The sequence below is a fragment of the Falco cherrug genome, chromosome 5, assembly GCF_023634085.1.
Source record: "Falco cherrug isolate bFalChe1 chromosome 5, bFalChe1.pri, whole genome shotgun sequence".
Taxonomy (NCBI): domain Eukaryota; kingdom Metazoa; phylum Chordata; class Aves; order Falconiformes; family Falconidae; genus Falco; species Falco cherrug.
In genome coordinates, this window is record NC_073701.1 from 39,848,729 (window position 1) to 39,874,286 (window position 25,558).

Consider the following 25,558-nt stretch of genomic DNA (forward strand, 5'->3'; position numbering starts at 1 on the left):
TTCTTTTTCTAAGACAAACATGCTTAGGAGCCTATTCCCACAGTTTGCATACTTGCATAGTTCTCTAACTTCTGCACCATCTTAACTTAGACATATTGCTATCCTTCCTTGGAATAACTGGTAAGCAGAAACATTTTAAGCGTATTGTGGACACAGCTACTCAGAATGAAGTTCTGAGTCTAAAGGGCTTTATTGCTTCCTGAGGAAGGTCACTGTGCTCCTTACTGCACCGTCAGGTTGCTTGCACTGAGCACATAGGGTCCAGAAGAGCCTGGCCCAAGGGGAGAAAGTCATCAGGGAGTATTTCTCTTACACATACCTGATATAAAAAGTGAGGGTTGCTGGGGTACTGGATTAAGAGTACTCTCTACCTTTTCAATGTGTTTATGGCCAAGGTAGTAGTCGTGCAGTGACTGTTAATGAATCCATCTTTAAATTCCATGTACTGGAATATCGCTGTGCCTCAGTCTTTTTTTAGTATAGGGTTATCCCAGTCCCTCACTCTGGTTTATGGAATTAAATCATAGTAGTGTAACTTCTGTATAGCTGGTGTTGACTGGTGTGGACTTTGAATGGCTTCTTTTTTTACTTGGTGTATCTGAATTTCCACAGGTAACTGGGGTATAAAACTCCTGCATCCTGCCATAGGAGATCTTAGGAAGATCTGCATTAGCCCTGTATAAGACAGTCTTTCCTCAATTTGTTCAGCTTCACAATTAAAGATGTAGCTGTAAATGGCATAAAGTTGAAGCAGTTTTTCAAATGGAAGACAGCTACCTGTGCTAGGGGTTCACAATGGAAAACAAACAACATTTTGGTACCAGCTAAAACTAGCAACATTAAGCTTTCTGTTACTGTATCATATCCAGGGTACTTCTGTGAAGTATTCAAACCCCAGTTTCTCTTTTCATCACAAAAGGAGATAGATCTTTAAATTTCTTGCAGTTTTTGAAGTTAGTATTTGTTCTGCTTGCATCAGTTGTACACATAGTAAGGAGATCTACGTGTATAATTACATGTTTTAAGAAAGTAGTTTTGTGGTAACAGTGAACTTACAGTTTGTTTAAAAGTAGTATACATATTTTTTTCAAATTTGCCGTTGTCTTGGCAATATAAAACAGTCTCCAAATACAGTTTTTCTCTTAGGTTGTAATATGTCTTGGTTTTCAAAATAACGTAAAAAAATCTATCAGAGTTCTGCAGAAAATGTAGCAACAGTAAAATTTATTAAAAATCCATAATTTTCTGTGAACAGTATCGTTTTCCCTGAGCTGAAATATAAGCTCAGTGTTGATTCTGCAAAAAGCAGGAAAAGTAGTATAAAAATGGTTAAGAAACTTTAGTAGCTAAGGTGATAAATACTTTTTATATGTAGGTATAAGAAAACTATGGTTTTTCTACCTGGAACCTCAACTTTTGTATGTTGGGTCTTGTGTCTGGATTTCTTGATTTCTTCCATGTTTGAAATACTTAATTTGGCTCAAGTACTGTCTGAAATGGTGCTTCACACAGGATTACCCAATTCAGTCTTTTGACTTGATAATATAGCAAAGAGTAAAAGGTGCAATATGTGGTGATAGTTCAAAGTGACAGTGCTGCTTTGGAGAAGTCAAACAGCTTTTATTTCTGTCAAGAAGTTAAATGTCTGTTTCTTCCTGTTCCTGTTCTGCTTCTTTGACTCATGAGCCTATCTAGACGCAAAAATGTTCAAATATAAACAAAAAGACTTTTTCTGTCTTTTTTTCTTTCATTTGGAATGTTTACAAATTAAGAGTTTTTAGAAACACTATGTGGATCTTCACAATTTTAAAGTTAAGAAGAGTCTTTAGTGAAATGACAAACACTTGTTTCTGCTGTTTGTTTTGCTTAAAAGTATTTTAGTCTATTTTTTCTTTTGTCAGGTCATAGACATTATATTAGATTTTAAGTATTGTCATAACAGTTTATTATAAAAAAACAGATGTTTAAGGAATAGAGAAATCCTGTGGGTTTGGGGAAAAATAGAGAAAACACTGGGTTTCTCATGAGCTCAGTTCAATTCCCCACTCTCTTTTAAAGAAGTAACACTCTTGGCTCTGTTCCCAGCATGATCTGATCAAGGAATGAACATAGCTTTTTGCTTAATGATCAGTTTCTGGACAGATGAACAGAATACTGTGCAGAAAACAGAGAATGGGAAAGTATATTAATCTGCCTAGTCATGTAGAAAAGGTTTGTTTTCTAGGAACATGCTCATCAATAATGATCTGGTTTCTTCTACCATCACTCAGACTTACAAAAATTTCCATCAATTTAACTGGAGCCAAGTGTATTGTAGTGTTGGCCCCCTGAGAGAAATGTGTGGGTTTCTCCCAAAGCAGCGAGTTCTGAGCTCCTCCTTTGGTTGGGGGATGTAAAGATTAGCAAGTGGGTGCTTGGTATTCTCCACAACCAGTAAATCTGTGATAGAGATTGACTCCATCTCATTAACACACCCTCCAGCAACACCGAAATGAGTGATCTTCTACCATAAAGATGTAACAGTTCTATAACCCATCCATAGGGTAAAAAAAGAAAATTAAAGTGCTCTGCCTTTGAATTTCCCTAGTATCACTCATAAAAATTTTTTGAGATAATCTGCCACTTGAGATTGTGAGCAAATCTGCAGAATTAAGAAGCTGTACTGTGTGATTATTGATTGTCCCTGCCCTTATATTTCACATATGTAAATGTGATAAATGACACAAAAATAAATATTTTTTATGACTAGGAAGAAATAGTAGTTTTATAGTAGTAACTATTGTCTAATATCTGGTCAGGTATTACATATGCTACATCTTAAAAAAACTACACCAACTACTAAGTTTTACACTGTTGTATTTTACTAACTCATCTGTAATTCAGTAGTTTAATCTTGTAATTAGTGAGTTTTTAGTTAAAAATTGCTATCCTTAAAATATAAAAATACTGTAGCATATTTTTAGGTAGGTATTTTTTCTGATTGATCACAAATCTTTATTATTATGGGTAGTGTTAATGTGTATTTCTTAATCTGATACAGGTATCAAAACTGATGAGTTTATGAATAATAAGAAATCACATGAAGTGCAGGTGATGTCAGAGCTGGTAGTCCACATGGCGAACTATTGTGGTATAAAGCAGGTAAGAAAGCATTTCTTGTTATATATTACCACGTATCTTCCAAATTGTTCTCTTATTGTGTTCAAATACATAATTTTGATGTATGTCTGTCACTGCTATTCTAGTTTTTCCGGAAATAATTGTAGGTAAAGAAGACCCTTTAGGGCCAAGTTGAGGACGATTTTGATTACAAATGTATCATTCCAAAGGAGCTGCCTTTCAGTGATTCATAATCATTTTATGACTCATGAAAAATTTTAAGAAATTATAATTGTCCTCTATATGTTGAGCAGCTAAAAGTTGTGCTGCTTTTTGCTATACGTGGGTACTGCCTTGTTTATCAGTATATTGCTGGCAATTTACCATAATGATGCTTATGGTAGGAGAGCAAAACTTCAGTCTTCTTCTGTCAGGCACGCAGGAGTGCCACATAGAGACCAAAGCAGAAAATCTGAGACATTTTGAAAGCTCATCTTATTCTGGCACAAGGAATTTAAATTGTTTCCTATTGTTTAGTGCTGTTCACATTTAATTAACATGGATTGAGATCTATCAATTAGGAATTTAGTTATGATGTTTTTAGTTTGAAGACAGACAAGATTAAGCAGAGATTTATGTAACAGAGTGTACATGAAGTACATTTAGTAGAATGTGTATGAGATCTGGACACCAAATACCATTATCACGCAGTGATTACGCTATGAATTGGCTGTTTCATACATCATATGGCAAGTTCATCCTTGGATGGAGAAGAATTGCAGGATTCCTTTCTCAAATTTGATTGTAACTTACCTTTTTTTTTTACATGTAATGATGATTGCACAGTGCACTAGATCACTGTTGCATTAAAACCTCATACATGTTTACTTATGGATCTGTTGACAAAACACAAGCATCACAACAATACCTGAATACCTGACATTTTTTGAGTAGTGTATTTCACATTCTGTTAGACAAAAGTACATCAATACCATTGCCTTGGTTACGTACATGTAATTCTTCTGTAAGCTTTTTCAATGCTAAACTTTCTGTTAGATTCCACATCTTAGACCTTTGTTGTGGCAACACTAAATTTTTAAGTATCTGGGTAAACTGAGTTGGTTTAATCATTTTAATCTCTGTGGTGCTAGTAACTGGCTAATGTAGCTTCATCCTCGCTTTAAACTGTAGATGTCTAGTGTCTCTGGACACTGTATTTGATTGCTTTTTACATCTGAGGTGCACTTGCTTTCTGTGAAAGGGGCTGGAAGTGTAAGTGGAGACTAATTTCCTCCAGCCTAATATTCATTCCCACAAAGATTTGTGGAAAACAAACTCTATTTGTTTAAAATCAAAGATTAATAAAGTATCTGACCAGATTTTATGCTGAACATATTCCCTCTGAGCCTTTATTTTTATTCCTAAGTAAATATCTCTGAGGATAATTTTAAATTAATGTGTCAGGTGTGGGTAAGGGGGACGGGACAGCTGCAGTTGGGCAGTCTGAGTCTGTATTACTCTGGTCTCTGGCATATCTTGACCCCCATATTGTGCCTGGCCTTTGTAATGGGAAAGTGCTAGTTGACCTGCTTCATACCTGCACCAGGGGGGTTGCTAAAAATGAATGGTGTGGCTAAAAATGAGTGGTGCTGGGGGTAGAGTCCTTACAGCCATGCTCTGTTCAGTTTTGTGGTAGAGCTGTAACTGCAGCATCCTGAGGTGCTGCTGCTACTGCTGCCATAGACTGAAGGGCAAGACCCAAAACTTGGATTCAGCTCTGGGTTGCTGAAGCTGAACTTTGATTAGGAAGTTATTTGGCTCAGACAAAGTTTAATTTAGATACCGTAAATGATGCAGTGCTCTTGATAGGTTTGGGTCAGTGCTGTGGTGACCTTGGAAACAGAAGTTAAAACTGAATCCTGACCATCTGTTTTGTGAGGAACAATTGACGAAGGCAACGTTTTAGGTAGTCTTCTCCTTACAGCTGGGATTACCAAGTAAATAAAGGGCTGCAGTTAAGGCCAAATGTTACTGGATGAGACACATTCAATTTGTAGGCATCTGCGATTGCTTACAGCAATGGAAAGCAATCTCTCCAGCAGCTCTTTCAAGAGCCAGCCACAGTGACAAGTGTAGGTGCCCTCAACAGCTATAAAGTGGATACACTCTTTAAAGAATAGAAATGCAGTAGCAGCAGATTTGTGAAAGTAATTTGTTCTATCATTAGCATGTCTTTTGCCTTAATTACCTTTTGCTCAAGGCAAGTGTAAGTGGTTCAAGTGTTGAAGACTTTCACGTACTGAAAAAGCTGTAGTTTGCTTATAATGCAATACTAAATGTTCTCTGTGTTTTCTGGAAGGTGGTGTTTCATATAGCCCTTTCATTTATATTTTAAATAGTTCCTGTGAGATTCAGGAATAAAAGGAAAGGAGGGTAAAAATTAGAGCCACTTTAATGACCTAACCTAAGTCCTGATGTAGCTGGTTACTAATAAAATCTCAAACCAATCATGATTAAGTATCTGTCAATATGCTGCAATTTCATCCAATGTTTATGCACTTTTATCAGATGGCTTGGAGTATCTTTATACAAAGTATTATTTTCTGTTTATTTTTTGAAAAAATTGTAACATTTAATGAAAAATATTATTGCAGTATATCACTGAATATGAAATGACAACCGCTCTATATTAACTTTTTTCCATTTTAGTCATATACTGAAAAATTTATTTGTGCAAAGTTACAAATCCCTAATATATGAAAAGAGCTTTCCGGTTACAATGGGAAAAAAAAGAAAACAAAAGCCTCCTTCTCAGTTATTAAAAAGCAAGTCCTTATGTTTTGGTTACCTTTCAACTTTAAAAAAACATAGGAATTGTAAAGTTTTAGGAGAGTTTTTCCTTATTGATTTTTTCTGTCCTTCTCGCAAAACAAAATATATGCAGCATTTAATTAAAAAATCTAGAGCTATGAAAACACAACACATGTTTTATAACAGCACATGTCCTCAGGGTGTTTCTGTCAGATATTATAGATCACTGACGGCTTGAAAAATGCCCTCCAATTCACCTCCATGCCCATGAGGTATAATGGGTGGTAGAGGATATTGCTCTCTTGTGTTATTTTATAATGTAATATAATAAATGGTAAAATAAGAATAAAAGCAAAAAATTTATTATGAGTGTAATCACTTCTAGGTTAATGATTTGAATTAAAACATTAAAGCAAACCAGCTAAAGGTTTTTTTTCAGTTGTTTACTGCCCCTTTTAAACATTGTTCTTATTGTACAAGTGGAACTTTATTTTATAAATTTATTTTATAAGTTCTTGATACAGCTCTGAAAAGAAGCCAGTGATGATTCCTCTTTGCTTAAACGCACATTTGTTTTCTTTAATGTATATGTGAAAGTTTTCCTTGGAAATTGCAGCCTGTGCAGCAAGAGTTGCAATGTGTAATGTAAGTATGATATAATCCTGCATTCAGCATCCATTAAATTTGTGATTTGGTGCTGGGAAATGTTGGAATACTTCTGGAAATTGAGTTCTTGATTGCACTGTGCCAGAAACTGTGTTTAAACATAGTACCCAAATCACTGTGGACAAGGCCTTTGGAGTTCATGATATCATGGAAATTTCATTTTAAAAGTTCATGCTTGGCAGATATGCTATGGATTGCTGATTACCTTTCCTTATGTAATCAAGGGAAGGTAAGGCAGGGATTAATTTAATGCAGTCTATTTGTTTAGCACAAGATCATTGACTGCTTATTTTTAGTCAAATTTTCCTTTAGTTTTAAAACTATTCTCCCAGTGCTAATTTAACAATGTATTACTGTTTTCTTTTTACTTGGAAACAACTAAAACCTTACCCAAACATCAGCTTGTCTTTACAGCCACTAGAGGTCACACATAGGAGTCAGGAATAATTATTCTAATAATTATAATTCTAATTAATAATTATTCTAATAATTATTCCTAACTATTCACACCGACTGACTCTTGTGTCCAGATGCTGCCTTTCACAGAAACAATTTAAAACCTTGTAGAAGTGGAGGTGTGCGTATTCTGCATAATAGTAGTATCTGTTACATAAAATAGTGGGTAAAATTATTCCTTGAACACTTTTCTTTCCTTCACTTCTAAATAGTCTAGGAGAATATTGGTGATAAATGTGACAAATGCCATTTTCAAAAAGTATCCTTAGATTATATCAATTCTATTTCACTAAATCCACTCCTGTACTGATTTCATTCAAGAAATTTGAGCATACCTAGATGGCAAATATGCAACAATATCACATGACAAGTGCAGATGAGAAAGCCACATGCAGTCTAGGTAAACAACTTTTACCTAGTAGTGTGTATTCCTCACTGCTTTACGTAGTCTTTAGTGACATTGGTTCATTTTTTTTCTTTCTAATTCCACGGCTGTACAAATCTTTAAATTTCTTAGAACAAGGAATAAATCTTTCTTTTTCATTTCAGTAAGAGTATTGCTGTACTGAATTTTCCTACTTGCTAAAAAACTATGCAGTTGAGTTTAAAATGGATCCACATAGTTTATGCTCCTATTTGGACTTTACAATATCAGTGTAAGTTTTCTTATGAATCTGTACAGACCAGCAACACATAGATGTTCTTGAATCAAACACTTTCAGGAACATCTACAAAGTCATTATATCTGATCAATATAATTTTTAGTGGATACCTGAACAGAAGTGAAAGTTATCATTCTCTTCCCTTAAAGTCACTCTGCCTATTCTTGCAAAATTTTCTGTTATTTATTTATTACAAATTAAAAACCCACATGATAAAAAGCTGTGGTTATGTACTTAAAGGTCTTAGGTTACCCTTGCTTCTGCTACTACTCTGTATACTGTTTTCCTTTCTGTGCTGTATCAGTCACTGAACTAGCACATGCTATCAACTATGAGACAAACTAAACTATCAGCTAAAGTTACCCTTTCTATTCACTCCTTCCTCCAGAACAGGCAGTGGAAAGCACAGGGGTCCCTTTGTTTCATTACACAAGCATCGTCATGTTAATCAAAGCTGTATGGAACATTTCCGCAGAATGGGAAAGCAATATAAATAAGCGTTCTGACTTAAAAGCAGGTATCAATATCACCTGTCTTTAGGTCACATCTGAAGTGATTAATTTAGGCACCAAATCTGAAGATGCTTATTTCTGTACACCTAGTGGTAGTAGGCTCCTCAGTATGGGAGTTAGGTGCCTAAAGCTAAATACTGTGAACATTTTCTTTGCTACCTGTATATCCTAAGCCAGGTCAGCAAGGGCAGGGAGTGTTGTTGGTGGTTTATGGTTATTTTCTTTAGCAGAAGGAAGTTCTGTGTCAAAAAATATGTTGTGAAGTCTTTCCCAGAAGAGTCAGGACTTATGTGCATTGCATAAGCATTGTGATGGCTGTTTTCTGGAGCAAATCAGTTAAGACTTAATTCTGTGTTTTAAAGTGAGAAGGTGGACCAACAAAGCAAAAGAACTAAGTGTATTAGGAGGGATGATACTGATAAGGTAGCTATTAAATCCATGCTTAAATTTTTAGAGAATTGTTTTTCATTTGATTGAAGTGTGTCTTGTTGCTCATTAATAGAGTAAATTTTATTTTCTTTTTTTCCCCATTATCTAGGTGATTGATATAGGCTCTGGAAAAGGCTACCTGAGTTCATTTTTGTCCATGCAATATAACTTAAAAGTTTATGGAATTGACTCTTCAAACAGCAACACTGATGGTGCTCATGAAAGGAACAGAAAATTGAAGAAACACTGGAGAGCGTATCAGAGTCGAGGACGAGAAAACCTCAAAAGCCAGAGGTTGGAAAAAGCAAATGACAGGCCAGCGGAAAGTGAAATTAAATGTAAAGCAATCAATGAACAGCCCTTAAATGATTACAGTAGTCTTCAAAGTCAGGACCAAATGACTATCCAAGATTTAGTTCCTTGTGGTTTCACAGAAATAGCTACATCTGAAACCAGCAAACAAACTGAAGTTGATATGGTGGCTCAGACACAATCTGATGAGAGCAAACTTTCTGAAGAGGTTCTTGCTATTCTAAATTTTCTGCCTGCTGATGCTGTAGAAGTTTTTTCTTCATCTGAGTGTAACTATGGGGAACTCTGTGAAGAGGAAAAAGCACAAAGAAAGATGGCATCTCTCAAGGCTAAAGCGAGCAAGTCAAGTGAATCAAACCTGTATTTTCCAGTGACCTCTTGCATCACTGCAGAAACAGAACTCAGTGACATCATAACAGATCTGGAGGTTATATTACTAATAACTTGAAGTAGTTTGTCTGTTGTCTTTATATTGCTATTTCCATACATGCATAATGCTTACTTAGTGCACATCAAGTGCTGTCAGTGGTGTAAAAGAATATTCTAGCTCAGTAATGTTTGTCAGCCAGTTAGCAGAAGTATGTCTAGCAGATACTGATTCTTTTTATATTTTAATGTATGAGTTGGGATTATTTTGAATATGTAAAGCAGCATATTATATATAGAGAGAATATATATTATATTTTTATAATACATGTATATATAAATATAATATATTTAAAATATAAATTTTAGAATTTATGGGGTAGGTACTAATCAGTTGTCAAAGGTAACAGCTTACATATTAGCACATTTGGATGTTTTACAAGTGTGGTGATAGATAACAACTAATTATTATGAAAAGAGTTATATTTACCAGGTAGAGGGATGTGTTAAGCACTGGAATTTCAATTTTCCTGAAATGTTTTATTTTTAAAGTTTTATATTTTTGCAATTTCATTTAAACTTTGACAGCATAGGATAATATATTGTGTATAGTACTCAACATAAAGAGTTTGTAAAGAGCCCTATTTGCAAATAATGTTTTTATATTTTGACTTTTCAGAGTTACTTTAAGTTTCTTTAGTAATTTACCAGCTGGCAGGGATTGTGTCTACACAAACAAACCCAAATTCAGCTGCCCAAATACAGTGACAGAAGTCTTGAAGCTGTATGGCTGTTAATTCCTATGCCTGAGCTAATGTACATTGATTGGGTAGATACATTCAGCCTTTTATGGAAAGATAAAAACTTGTCTGCATTCAGTAGTAACTGAACAATTATATTCAAGGGTATAATTCATCTCTGATGCAAGACCATAGGTTTGGGCTGACGGCCCTGTAACTTGAGGTAATGAATCCTACTGAATATCTGACAATATGTGGAGCAAGCTCATTTCTATCTGTGAAAGACAGCCTGAGCAGCAGGGTTTGTTTATGAAGCATATGCCTTTACATTTGTATAGTTGGATTCTGTATTATCTTAGCATGTAATTTGTATGGTGTAAAAGGTGGAAGAAATGCTCTATCACTGCCTTTTTTTATTAAAAAAAAAGCTTCAGAAAGGGTAAAAGCTTCATTGTATTAAAAAATAGTAATAACCAAACTGCACATTATGTGTATGTGTGAAATTATAAAACTTTAAAATGTACTATCATTTACATGTTTTAAAAGTACTTTGAGAGTTTTTAGAAATAGTTTTACAAATATTTACAATTTTTATTGTAACCATAAATTGATTATTTTTTTTCTGAAATGTGGGACAAATGTGTAAAGTTAGTATTTACTGATTTATGTCCTAAGGTCTGAATGTAATCAGCTGATGAAATATGGGTATAGGGTTGCATGTTTGTATATAGCCCAGGACTAATACTGAGATATGAAATTTTGGTACACTTAAGCCAATGATCCAAAAAGTACTTTCTGTTACACGCAGGCAACCTCACTGAAGTCAATGATGGTCCAAAAGTGTACCTGACACAGACGGACTGCCCTTGGATTTTTCAGAAGTTTTGAGCACTGTAATATGTTTCCTCTGTCTTGCATGTGGTAGCCATCTACCACTAGCCTCCTCCTCAAAGAATCTCTCTAACTTTTTCTGTCCTGGGGTTTAAATGCTGCCCTTGGAAGTGCACATCTTCCCTTAGCTTCCATACTTTTCCAAACTGGAAAAAAGGCTTTGTGGAATGGTGAGCTGAAGCTGACTGATAGGAAAAAAGTCTTCAAAAATTAAGCTGGACTGAAACTAAACTTTTGCTGCTTAAGTTTTGGATCTTAAGACAAGGAGAGGGCAAGCACAGACAAGCAGCACAAAGTGGAAGGTGAGAAGAGAGACAGGAAGAATTAAAAGAGGAAAGGGGACGTTTTACTGTTTTGCATGTACATATACTATATAGTACACATGGGTGAGAAAATCAGATATGAAGCAGCAAAAATAGATGTGCTTATAAAGTCAGAATGATTATAGAAAGGTATCCCAGTTGCATGTCTCTGAGCTAATTTCTTGTTGATAACCCTGTTAATGAATAAGGCTGAAATTCAAAGTCACACTATGTTTACCATGTAGATTCCAACTAATAATGCCAGAAGGAAATACATTGTTGTGAATGGTGAGAAGAGGGATAATTTGGATGGAGAAATAGAGAGAAAAGGGACATTGAGGAAGAAGTAAAGCAGGAAATAGAATGCACAGAACAAAAGAGTATCTGAAGCTGAAGTTCTGACCTTGTCCTGTGGAATAAAATGCCCATTTGTTGTTGAATAGTAGTAGGCACACTGCAAAACTGTGGCAGTGCTACAGTTTTGGAAATAACAAAGCCTGCTCTTCACATTATAGCTGTCATTAGGAAGTGGGTTTGATTTCAGCAATTTAAAGTAGCAGAAATGCTATAGGTCAGTCCAGCCAGACTTACAGCTGCAAATCTAAAGAAAAGGAAGTAGCAGTGGTAGTAATAATGAAAACAGGAAAGCTAGGAAAGGCAAGAGAAAATACCCCATGTTCTCTTCTAGGCAGGTAAATGAGTTGCTATTCGTAGTCTTGAACTTCTGTTTCCTTAGGGCCAGTGAAGGTGGAGTGCAGAGATGGACAGTTTCCTCCCTGAATAAAGTGATGAGCAGTCCCTCCACAGAGGGAAAGCACCACGTTCTCTTAGCACTGAAGAGCTTTTATTATATTGAGAAATTCTAGAGTGGAACAGCAGGAGTCCTCATGGAGTTGTGTATTTAAACCTTACAGCTCCATAACCATTTGCAGCATGTCTGAGTTCTGGTGTTCGTTGTTATTTTTGCTCTTTCAGTTGAAGAGAAAGATGTTTTATTGTTGCTTTTTTTCCTTTTTCTTAGGACTGTGTGATGGTGGGTCTACATACATGTGGTGATCTTGCTGCAAATACTCTACGAATTTTTACTGCCAAGCCTGAAATCAAAGCAGTTTGCAGTGTAGGCTGCTGCTACCATCTATTGTCAGAACAGTTTGAAAACCAAGAAGGTAATTCTTCTGAGCTTAACTTGTGGCTGCCAGCTTGCATGTTGAGAGTATATCTTTTCATTAATAACCTCCTTGTGTTTGTTCCTTTCCAGTGGCTTATTTAGTACTGATTTTGATTATGTTATGTGGGTCATTCACTTCTGGAAGTCCTGTAGCTTTCCTATTATGCCAATATTCCTAATATTCTTACTGAAATTAGGGACATTAATGTAGAATGTTTTTATGTAGTTATGAATACAGCTGGTTTTCTGCCTTTACTTCACTTGTAAAATGTGGAGGCTTTTTTGTTCCAATATGTTTTCATCCTTTTGAAATATTTTGCACCAGATTTTGCTCTTGGCTGTCTGCATGCAACATCCATTTATGCTGAGTTGTACATATACAACTATGAGCAGAATTAAGTCCTTGTAATGTAAGTTGTTACTCAAAAAAACATTCATCTGAGTGCTGTGCTGTGGGCCATAATGTTTAGAACATTATGGAACAGTACATATATAACAGTTTTTCTGTAGGCAAATTTTCCTTCATATGTGGTTTTTTTCAGTTTTGATAAAAAGTTGGTATCTTTACTTGAAAGGTAAATTCTGCATAATGAAAAACATTAAGTAGCTGAATTTACTGAGACAAGTGCTATGTAGCTGAGCTGTCTAGATGCTGTCTGCCAGAGTCCTAGAATCTGATCATTGTATCAACCAAATTTGAGAGAGGAGTGGACTGGCAAAGTTTATTTCAGCTCTTTCAGGGAACTTTATGGACAGAAAGGCAGGTGGAACCCAGCTGCTGTTCTTTAACAGTTTGGCTGCTCATGCAGCTAAGGCACAGCTCCAGACTGACCATGACACATGCTAGCTCTTTCTTGCTTTAATGATCTTTTCATGTTGTTTTTATCTTCCTCTGGAACAATTTCAAGAGTTTTTGCTGTAGATTATTTTCAGTTATTTTGCAATAGTTCAGGTTGCCTGAAAAAAACAAAGAGAAAGAAAATACAATAAAAATTTCTTGAGTTATAGAAATGCAATTAGTAAAAAAGATGCAATTCCTATTACAACAGATTTTAAAAAAAAAAAAAAATTTCAGGCATTTGTCATTAAGTTTGTGTGTCTGAAAAATTTCATTGTTTCTTATTTTTGCAAAAAGGACACGACTTCCTGTTCTAGCTGTAGGATTATTTTTTCCAGACCAGTGCATAAGGTTTTACTAAAATGTTGTTATTCACACACCACCAAAGGATCAGGTATGATAACGTATTCTGAGTTCCAGCAAACATGTACATGCATGGTGGTAAGAGATACTGCAGTTTCATAGCAGTATGGAAATGAAGCCAAATTGCATGTTGGAATTTCTAGCAGTTTGATTTTTCTCAGCTTGAAGGCTAAAAATTATTCTCAAAGAAGAACCTTTAAGCAGAACAAAAGGAAATGACAATATTCTTTTTTGGGGAAAGAACACATAAGTAGTTCCAGTGATGCTCAAAAAATTGATTATTTTTTTTTTTACTATTACTATGAGGGTATATATTCTAAAATCAATCGTGCTGTTGTATTCCCCTGGAAGAGTGATCTACTATATGGCTTCTTCATAAGAGCGCAAGGACCAACAATATCTAAAAGCTAAAATTTCTTTAAAGGGAAAAGGGGAAAGAATTAGGACCACAGCTTGTGTCTGCACTTCCTATGCATGGATTTCAACCTAACAAAGCATTCTAGAGGATGCTAGAGCACTCTGTAACTAAACAAATGGTATGGCTCCAACAATTCCGTTGTACAAGAAGTAAACTAATTCTTGCAGCTGTCTGAGGCAAATGAATTTTGGTACTGCTTCCAAAATGGGCCAAATCATAGAATCGTGATGAAATATTTTAATTTTAAAGTGCCTTCTGAAGGTCATCTGGTCGAGATCACGGTGCACGGCAGGGCTAGCTTACAGCAAATTGTTCTGGGCCATGTCCAGTGATGTTTTGAATATCCCCAAGGCCAGCGATTCAACAGCCCATTCCAATGTTTGCCTTCAACAGGAAATTTTTTCTCACGTATCCATTCAGAATTTGCAGCTCTTGTGCATTATCTATTGTTTTTTCATTGTGCACCTCCAAGAGCCTGGCTTAATCTTTTCTGTTCCTTTTCCTTTAGGTGAAGACAGCAGTTAGATCTCTCCTTGACCTTCTTTGCAGCCCTGTAGTCCTCTTGCAATCACTGAACTCATTCCATTAAGTCAGTGTGGTGGGCTAGAGAGCCCAAAGAAGCACTTTAGGTACTCTTACTCTCACAAGTGCTAAAAACAAGGAATAATCACGTCCCTTATCTTGCAGGCTTTAGTTAAGCTTCAGAATCCTATCCATTTTCTACCCACCTTAGAGTCCTCCTGTCTGAGTCATATCGTTCCAATTTGTCTGTATAGATACTAAGGAAACCTTGCTGAAAGCCTTGCTAAAGTCAAGGTAAACTATTACTGTGCTCTCCCCTAGTTCATGAAGTCAGTCACTGCATCACAGAAGTCAATACAGTTTGTTAGTCCCTGGTAAATTCTCAGTCTCTTTCTTGCTCTTCATGGGCCTGGGCATGGTTTCCAGGAAAATGTTGCTCCAGAAACTTATTGAGAACTGAGGTTAGACTGAAGATGGGTGTGTTGTTTGCCTTTTTCCTGTCATCAGGAGCTTCTCTTGATGGAGGTGACCTTTCAAAGGTGATAAGAGTGTGGCTTTTGTGTGACATCAGCCAGTTGCCTCAGCTTCCTGAAATGCGTGTTATCTGTCCACATGCATGGGTGTATTTCCAGTTTGCTTGTGTGCTCCAAGCCAATATAATCTCTACTGTAGGTAGTCCTTCACTTGCTCGGGCTCTGACACTAAACTCAAGGAAGCTAGTGGCTAATCTAGGCATCAAGCAGAGATTGCAGAGACCTGTAGAAACCTTACAGGGAAAGACTACTTTGAGTATTAGGATACAGACTTAGAGCTAGATCTCTGTGGTGATGTATAGGAGATCTTCCTAAGCAGCAGGGAGAACTGGGCAGAATTTGCTGCAACACAGGAAATCTTTCATCTGTTTAAAATCAGTCCAGTAAGCAAGGGCTTGCCTGCAAGGATGCAGCGGGAAGTTCTTTTATAAAGGATTTTATACTTATTTTCTTGACTTAGTAACTTCAAGGCTCTGAAGTTTTTAAAAATGTTTTAATTTCTTTTTTTATTTTTTTTTCATTGCTCTATTTTATTTATTTTTTTTCCCCAGTTTAAAAGCTTTTTTATTTTCTTGATGTGCGTACCTTTAAGGACAAGGTTGAGGCAAGTCCATCTCAAAGCTCTTTCCCCCATTTGCCATCTTTGCTACTTTAATGTAAATGCAGATGGTTGTTCTCATAAGCCTAGTTGAAGCAGATGTGGCAACTCACAAAAAAAGCTGCTGTGGCCTGATGGTTGTCATAATGTGAGATGGCCGGGCCGTGTGTTCGGCAGTTAAGTTTTAGATCAGTGTTGTTTGAGGCCAGTGAAAATCTGCTTTTTCACTTCATATTAACTGGAATTAGGTGATATTCAGGGGAAGAAGTTTTACCTGTTTTGATGCTTAATGTAGTGTTGCTAAGCCTGAGGTGGTGAGTTGAGAAAATAACAAAATGTTACTGTGCTGGTTTTGGCAGGCTATTGAATTACCTTGGTCATCGCAGTTTGGGTTTTTTTGTCTCTGAGTTGCTAACTACAGAGAATAATGCCTTAACATTTCTCATATATTCTAAAAATAGTAAAGATATTGCAAGATTGCCTGATTCAGTTTGCCATTGGACCTGCTGTGAATGCTGATTTCTGATGAAAGTAGGTGCCAGTAGTCACGGTCTCGCGTATTGCAATCAGTATACATTGTCTATGTGTCTATAAATAACCTAAATTCATCTGGAATTTTTTGTCATGGGACCACATTTCCAGTTATGCTGGGAATAACTTTGAACTCTTAAGATCATGAAAGCCTTTGTTTTGATTTTTAGTAACTACAACAACCAAGAAGTGCTGTGTAATGTCAATTTTCTTTTCAATTAAAAAAAGTTTAAGCCAGTAACTTTTAGCACCTGTCTTTAAATTTCAGTGCTGTTTTAAGCAGTACCAAATACTAAATTTCAGTTAGTAAGGAATATTATGACAGCTCTTGAAAAATTCTAAGTAGTTTTACTTTGACTTCCTCTAATGAGAATTGATTGTTTATACAGAGATTCTTCTATGGATAAAACACACTTAGCCATTAGTATAATTGATTCCTTTGGGGTTTTTCTTTACTGTTACTGCATCAAATAGTCAATTACATCACAGTAGTAAGGATTTCACTGTTTATTACAGACTTTTTACATGAACCTATTTACATAATGAGCCATTATGGCAGATTTTCTGGAAAAAAATAGTTTGCTAATGATTTTTAGGTTAAAACAAACCCTGTGCCTTTGTTGAGGAGCTATTCTTAGGATTTTGGGGAGCCGTTTTATCTTACATTCAGCTAATACATTTCTGGGGCAATGTAACAGCTGGACTATGATTATCCCTTAACAGATGGTAACTGCAAGTGTAAGATATTTCCAAAAGACTTGACTTTCCTTAAGAAGGTTTTGATGTGTTTCTGTATTCTAGTTCTCTTCCTTCCATCCTCCATACAGCTAAACACATCAGTACTAGTCGAGGAGCCAGTGAAATTCTTCAATATGATATCCTCTGCTTTGAGGAAAAAACATTGCTATCACTAAGGAGCTACTTATACATAAGTAGTTGTATAGGTTGTTTCAGTGATAGCTGTCGTATAGAAACTCTTTTTGAGGTTAGCTTGAGTACTACAAATCATGAACTCCAGCTTCTGTAAGGATTTCCAGTGTCAGGGCACTGCTCGAGGAAGAAGATACATGCTGAGTGGAGGAGTTCTAGAGACATCCTGGAAGCTGTGGAGAACAGCTTCTCAATAAGGCACTCTGAAAGAAGTCAGCAAACCTTTTGCGCAAGAGTAAGAGCCTTGGACTCTCAAGCTACATAAATATAAACTTTGGCTACAATTGTTAAGTTCTAACTTTTAGAAGCTAGTGAACATAATTAAGGGAATCAAAAGAGATGCAAAACAGTAAAAATTCACATATAGAATTTTATCAGATTTGTGGAAACTGAAAAGGCCTTGAATAAAGTGGAATCAGCTGACAAAAACTTCAAAACTGGATTTTCTAAATGATTCCTTACATGAACATAATGGCTTCATGTCACTCTGTTTCACTGAAATAAGGAAAGATTAGTCAGTGTTTTAGAAGCATTAGAGTACAGATGATTTATGTGTTGCCTAAGTATATTTTCGAAGATATTCCACAGCCAATGTCTTAAAATAGCTATCACTGATACCATGGCAACACAGGAAAACACTTCCAAGCAAAAGATCAAAAAGCTTGATTTCCTTTCCAAGGCATCTTTAGATATTGCTACATAGGGCACAGTTCCATGAATTTGTGACAGAGCTAACTAGTCACTAAAACCCAGATGTTTTCTATCAAAATTTATCCTGAAAAAAATACAAAACTTGAAAAGAATATTAACTAGGTAAGTTTTACAGATGTTAAATGACAGTTTATTGAAGTATTTTTCGTTAATAAATGCAGCAAAAATATATTAAAACCTGAAACTATCTTAAATTTATAATTTTGTGTTTATGAACACAGTAACAGATTATAATTGAGAAAGCCAAGGTTTCTATAATGCACAGTAACTAAAGCATATCTTAGATTTGGGGTTTGAAAATTATTTTGATTTATTTCCCGAAATGGAGGAAAACTTTTCTTCCCACCTGCCCTCTGCTCCCCCTGGCAAAATCCTGTTTAGTGATGGAATTTTTAGGAAAAATAAAAACTCAAGGTGAAGTCTTTAGTCAAGGAAGATTTAGTCTTTCCCATGAAGAAAAAAGGCAGTTTAAGTAGTTCCTCTCCTTTGTTTGGAGTCCTACCAATAGACTGAGATACTATGAAGTCATGGAAGATAGATGCTGTGGAAGACCTGAAACGAGTTGGGTTATTTGTGTTTCAGTACTGCCTTCACTGAGTCTGGCAGTGTATACAAAGATACAAAGTAGGCTGTGCATGAAGGATTTTGATGAGGATAATGAAGATTACTTTCCACTGAAAAATGTCAGCTGAGGGAAAAATGACATTTAATTCCATTTAATTATGATCTCAGAAGATGCTGTCAAGAATTTTGTATCAGTATTTGGAATTACTTATTCATCTTAAATGATCTTCACTCAAGAATAATTCTGTCTTTTTCCTAGTACTGAAAAGTACATGCAAGACTTTGCTATCACTTTTTAATATGAATCCTTTAGGATTCCAGAATCACTAAAGATAAATAATTGTCCCTTGGTTATGATCCAGGCTTAACATTTGTGAATACAGATTTGCTGTATTTTCATTAATATTAATGAAGAAACAAAAGTTTAGTGACATAATTTCTGTTTTATTTCTGTGATTGAAACAGTTCATCTAAGTTGGATTAAATCTACGGAGATGGTCCCAACTTTAAAATAAGCACCAAACTTTCATCATATTCATGATGTTATCTTAGAAATGTCTTTAGCTGATTTATTCAAGGTACTTGAATACCTGAAATTGCTGAGAATTTTGCAGACTTCTGTCTCCACTTCTACAGGTAATTAATATCTATAATTCTTCATTTTGCTATTAAAGTATGATTACATATGTTAATGAATTAGCTTGCTTTCACACCATCTACTACGTTGTTAGACCTGAGAATATAGTTTTAAAATCTGTATTACTTATATCACATTGTCAGGCCTTTTTTTTTAAATATGTGGCATCAGTATATGAAAGAAGATTAATATATTTTTATAGAAAATAATATTTTGATAACAAAGTAGAATGAAGCTGCAAAATAAACATGCAGCCTGGCTTCAGTATCCGTAACAGAGATATGGAAATCATGCAATCCATTAACAAAAAGGTTCCTCTGTTTCATTATCTGTCTTCCATAGAGGTCAATAGCAGGCATACAGAGAAGAGTATAAAACCATAGGGAGTACATACCAATACTTCCCCCAAATATTCTCTTTGCTTCCAGCGTGTTTTGGCTCATGAACTTCTTGGAACAAAGTGATATATTTGCATTAAATAACCCTTGATGGATTTTTATTCCTTGAATCCTTCAGGTTGCTTTTGAACATACGTGAACTTTTAGTATCTATAGCATGCTACAGTAAGGAATCAACTGCATGTTTTATGAAGAAGCATTTCCTTTTAATTGTCTTAATGCTGCTTTACTGCATGGAGTTCTTATATGCCCCTTAATTTCTGGTTTAAAAGCCAGTATACTTCTGTCCCTATTTATTTTCTCCAGCCCATTCATGATTTTGCAGACTTTTCATTCCCCTTTTATCTGTTCTACAGCTTTAATTTTTTTTAATTACTTAGTCCTGTTATTAAAATGTTCCTTTACTTAGGACTATTCTGTGTCTGTTCTCTGAACCTTTTTGGGTGGTGTTACTTATTATCTGAGGTGAGAAAAACAAATCCAAACACAGAATTCAAGATTCAGGTGCAGCATGGATTTATATGGTAGCATAATAGTGTTTTCTGGTTTGTTTTTTTTCTTAATAATTTTAATGGCTTTCTTTTTCCTTGTCTAAGTCCTGGGATGATCTTTTCATCAAACTGTCAGTTCTCAGTTCAAAGCCATTCATTGTATATTTAAAGGTACTGTTTCCCCCAATTTGAATCACTTTCATCTAGCTTCAATTTTGTATGCCAATTCATCTCTAATTTTTATTAGAAGTGGCTTTAATTTTTATTACCCTTAGTATCATCAGCAAATTTTGTCCTACGCTTCATTAACTTTTTCAGGTCATTTGTGAATTTGATCAACAACCTGTTCCAGCACAAGTCTCTTTAAGCCTCTGCTGGTGATCTCTGTCCTGTGTGAAAAATGGTATTTTATTCCCATCCTTTGTTTCTGTCAATTACTTACCCATAGGAATACTTTTTATCTTGTTCTGTGCTTTGATAGTTTCCCTAATGGTCTTGGTGAATGCCATTTGGAAACCCACTCTGTCTTTCTTGTCTAAGCGTTACTTGAAGCCTTCAAAAAAAAATCCAATATGTTTGTGAGATACGACTTCCCGTAAGAAACTCACGTTGACTTGTCCCAAACGTTATATTTGCTTATATATCAAATGACTCTATTCTTTAAAATATTTTCATATAAATGTGAGGCTTCCTGTTTGGAAGCTCCCTGGACCTTCCTTTGAAGTCTTCTTAAGCATTAATGGCACATTACCTGCTTTTCAGATCTTTAGAACCGAAGAGTTATAATCAAGAAGTTACACACTGCAGTTTGGCAATTTGAACCTGATTTTAGGTTTTGGATGAATGCCATATGGCCTTGGCAATTTTTTGCTGTTTACAACGTCTTTTTCTATAACTGCTAGGCATCCTTCACTTTTAGGTATTTCATCTGATGAGTTTCTTTTATGAAACAGGACTGTGGCTTTAGAACTCCATTTAGCTTTCCTTCCATGCTTTGTCTCCTTGAGCAATCCTTTATAGCTTTATCACAATGATAGTCCTATAACTACTATCTATTTATAAGAAATACTGTAGACACTGAGATATCTGCAAGAGGTCAAAGAGATTTGAGATAAAAGAAAAATTGAGGTCTATGCAAATTATTATCAAAAAACATTCAGAATTATTTTTACTTTTATAAACATTGAAAGAAAAACATTTTGTTTGCCTGTGCCAGTTACACTATGGATCTAAGAAAGTTATCTGTTAATAACCTTTTTTCTTCTGTCACCATGCAGAACACAGTTGAGAAAGCTTGTGCTTTCTCAAGGAGGAATAATGTATATAAATACCTTAACATTTTCATGCTCTGGAATGGAGTCACAATGTTAGAACGTAATTAAAATTACATAGCTGAAAGAAAAGAGACAGGTTTGGTTTTTTTATAATGACTATTATTGAGATCAAGTGCAAAAAGACTAATTATCCTGAGAGCAGAAGGATTACTAAAGCTATAAATCCTTGGTAAACAAGATTAATCTCCTGTTTGGATGGTAGTATTTATAACATTGTGGAGGCATAATGTCAGTGTATATTTTCTGCTGGTGTGAACAAGGTAATTCCTTCCCTGACTTCTGTAAGAACAGAGTCTGTGCATAGTGACAGCCTTTGTTTGTCAAGAGCAGAGAGCTTATGGTATGTGAACTAATGCCTGTTTCTCCAGCAGTTATTAAGGACTCTAACATGAATCCTCTGGAAACAAAATATCATGAAGATGATGAACTACATATGTTCAATATACCACTTATTTCAGTAACATCTATAGGAATGTAATAATAGTATTCTGAAAAAAAAAAAGTATCAGACAATTGTCTATTTACCTTTTTTGAAACAGAAAAAAATGGATTGTTTCAACATAAAATCTCTTACGTTCTGCATTTTATACCGAACTAGGCAAATAAACACATTGTCTTATTTGACAAGGGAGAGCAAATAGAAAAGATCTTTCAAACTGAAATAAGACAGAAAAAAGTTTGCTTTTGAAAGTACAAGCCATTTTCAAATACAGAACTTCAGAGAACTTTGTCCATCTTGAAATACAGTTTCTGCAAAGTTATTTGATATGTCTTCCAGTTTTAGTGAAGATTACTGATTTTTTATACACTTTAGGATACTGCCTTTTTACACGTCTTTGTAGCATAATGTCAGTGTAAATACACAATTGTGCATGTTCGAATCCTTCAGTCTATAGCATCTAAGTAGGCTATACAATTCGTAGTATTTGAATTACTTCAGCAGGGTTCCTTTTAAGCATAATATTCTGCACTGAGTATTGCAATTTCAAGGCCTCGGTGAGAAAAATCTAATGTCTGGTGTGACCTTTGAGTGTTAATTCCAACTTGGACGTTACAGAGTTTGTTGTGCAGAAGACTTGTGATGTATTATAATAATGGTAATCCACTCCTACAGTTCTTACATGGGCACATCTCGTGTTTGTTACAGAAGACTTATTTCCACTAAGATAATACATAAATTTGGCAGTTAATGATGACTGGGATGAGGAGAATTAGAAGTAGATGGTAAAAAATATACTTCTGTTAATGTTACTGGTTACATTAAAAGATATATAAGGATAGCTACATACTGTGTCTGTGCATATATTATATCTCTTTCTCCTACTTTGCAAATGGGATTTGTCTGATTTAGGATATCAGTTCTTTTGCTTTTTTAAATTTGTGTCAGGCATTGCTACCTGAGTGCTATGAGAGATGTCCAGTAGTATGAGAAAGTGGTAATTGGCTTCAGTGGGAGTTTTCTCTAAGTGAAAAAGGTAGACGAGTCTAGTGTCTAAAACAGACTTTGCCAGTGTTGAAATTCATCTCCCTTTTGTTTGGAGTTTATTAAAGGCAACTGCAGGATATTCCATTTTCTAGTTTGAGAAAATAGATTTTTATACATAAGAAGTTGAGAAAAATATTCGATCACAGTATAAAGAATTTAAATATAAAAATACTCTTCCTTTAGCTTATACATTTTTAGGGCAGTTTATGGATTCTGTATCCTGTAATTTCATTTTATTTTTGTGCTAAAAAGACTTTATAAATTTACCATGTTTACCAGTAAATATGAGATTCTTTCCAGGTAATTTAACTTAAAAATTAGGGGTTGTTTTCCCTTCCAGTTGATACAGTTGTAATCAGCACTTTGCTAAAATGTAGAATTTTTAATATGATTAAATAAATTATTTTAAAAGTTAAATTTTTGAGTAGCAGAATATAGTGTTCTTTTTAGTAGTAAATATTTTGGTTTGTGCATTTTGAAAAATTGCTACTGTCTCTTGAATCATCATATAAATGGAAATGGCATCATATTTAATACACTATATATCTAAATCAAAGGCCATGTTTATTTCTTATTCACTGGGTGTTTGAAATGGAGTTTCATGTTTCCGTGTTGATTTTTAGTATAACTAGTGCTAAGTTCCTAGAATTAAGCAATAGGTCTAAAAAGCAATATTTTAAGATAGCGTTAGCAAAGAACTTACTCTAATTTCCTGTCACAGCTACTACTCTCAACTTCTACAGCAATTCCTGGGTCCGTTGGTAGTACTAGCATGAACTATGTTTTCTCTGGGGAGACCAGGCCGCTTCTTCACTGAGCCAGTTCTGAGCCTTAGCTCTTTGTCTCCATCCTCGCGCTGGTTCTGTGATCTGCCTAGATTAGGAGGCATGCAGGGCCTTTCAAGAAGTAACAAGTCAGGAAGGATGGGGGTCCCTCCCTACCTTGCTGTGGCCCATGCTGAGATGCCAGTACCGACATAAAGCTGTCGGTAACCATTTGTTCATCTTGTACTTGGTGTTGCCCTTCAAGTTTTCCTTTAGTTTTCAGTAATGTATTTCTGTTATTAATCATGTGTTACTGTGTTCAACGTAATAGATGCGAATATCCCTCTCTCTACAAAGAACGTTTTAGTACGAATATTTTTAAAGAATCTGATTCATTAAAAAAATGAAGAACATAAAGGAACAGTGTGGCCAGCAGGACAAGGGCAGTGATTGTACCCCTGTACTCAGCACTGGTGAGGCTGCACCTCAAATACTGTGTTCAGTTTTGGGGCCCCTCGCAGCAAGACAGACACTGAGGTGCTGGAGCATATCCAGAGAAGGGCAACGGAGCTGGTGAAGGGTCTGGAGCAAAAGTTCTGTGAAGAGCAGTTGAGAGAACTGGGGTTGTTTAGTCTGGAGAGCAGGAGGCTCAGGGGGGACCTTATCGCTCTCTACAACTGTCTGAAAGGAGGTTGTAGGCAGGTGGGGGTTGGTCTGTTCTCCCAAGTAACAAGAGACAGGACAAGAGGAAACGGCCTCAAGTTGTGCCAGGGGAGGTTTAGATTGTATATTAGGTAAAAGTTCTTCACTGAAAGGGTTATTAAGCACCGGAACAGGCTGCCCAGGGAAGTGGTTGAGTCACCATCCCTGAAGGTATTTAAAAGGCTTGTAGATATGGTGCTTAGGGACATGTGCTTGGCAGTGCTAGGTTAATGGTTGGACTCGATGACCTTAAAGGTCCTTTCCAACTTAAATGACTCTGTGATTCTATGATGAATCTGAAATAAAAAAATCGAAGAGAGGAAAGGAAATGAATTTACATTTTTTAATGCCATTTACAGTTCTCACATGCCCTGCTTCTCCCCCCCCCCCCCCCCCCCCCCCCCCCCCTTTAGTTTTACATTTCTAGGCATGCTGGCTATATTCCTTGGAAGAAGGAAGGCTCTAGTTAGACAGAAGGGAGATCCTCCCAACACTTATTAGATCACAGCTTTTTATATGGGTAAAGATGCATTTTAGACATTTACCATACACTCAAAGATACATTGATTTTCTAACTTCAAATACTAAAATAGGAATGATGGGACAGAGAATAAATAGGAACAAGGGGAAAGGGAGTAATTTAGTCCTGTCTATTACAGCTTTTTTCTTTAATCTGGCCATCAATATGCCAGGAACTACCCAAGCAAGGACATGATTCCTATGGTTATCTGTCAAGTGTTGCTTTTTGAAGTAGATAGCTGAAGAGCAGATCTGAGTGCCCGCCTTGCGGATTCAGGCCTGTACAGGTTTTAGGTGCCGTGTCACGTTACCCTTATCCACTTGTCTTTGGCGAGAATCCCAAATCATTGTGGGGCAACTGGTATATGATTAATACAGTGATTTTTCAATGTGCTTGGCAGTCCTTGCACAAGTACCTCACACTAACAGCTGTGCCTGATCTTCAGTTGTGGCTTTTTTGTACAATTTGCTCTCTTATTATTTTTGCCTTGAGTATTCTCTAACTGCTCAGGAGTGGTTTAAAATGGATCCTTCACATAGTCTTGCATTTCTTTTACTTATTTCTTTTTCTTTCACTGTCACATAAGGAAATCATAGACACTGAAGTGCACTGGATGTGAAGTGCAAAAAGGCAACTGAAGTTAATTAAAATTAATTGGAAATTAATTGAAGTTAACTGTCTGAACTACAGGTTTCTCATGCTTTAAAACTGAGAAAATGGGAGGGGGGAAAAAAAAAAAACCCAAACCCAAACAAACCAAAAAAACCAACCCAACCCAAAAAACCCCAAACCAATAAAACCTTT

The 25,558-nt window shown here is 35.8% G+C and overlaps 1 protein-coding gene across 6 annotated transcripts in view; it reads left to right on the top strand.

Annotated features, from left to right (window-relative positions):
* METTL25 (methyltransferase like 25) overlaps positions 1 to 25,558 on the top strand; it is an 89,855-nt gene that overhangs the window by 9,946 nt on the left and 54,351 nt on the right. For all 6 annotated transcript variants that reach the window (XM_055710626.1, XM_055710623.1, XM_055710625.1 and 3 more), the window contains exons 3-5: positions 3,041 to 3,141; positions 8,745 to 9,374; positions 12,268 to 12,412. In XM_055710626.1, the coding sequence (XP_055566601.1) occupies positions 3,041 to 3,141; positions 8,745 to 9,374; positions 12,268 to 12,412 (876 nt within the window). The remainder of the gene's footprint in view (positions 1 to 3,040; positions 3,142 to 8,744; positions 9,375 to 12,267; positions 12,413 to 25,558) is intronic.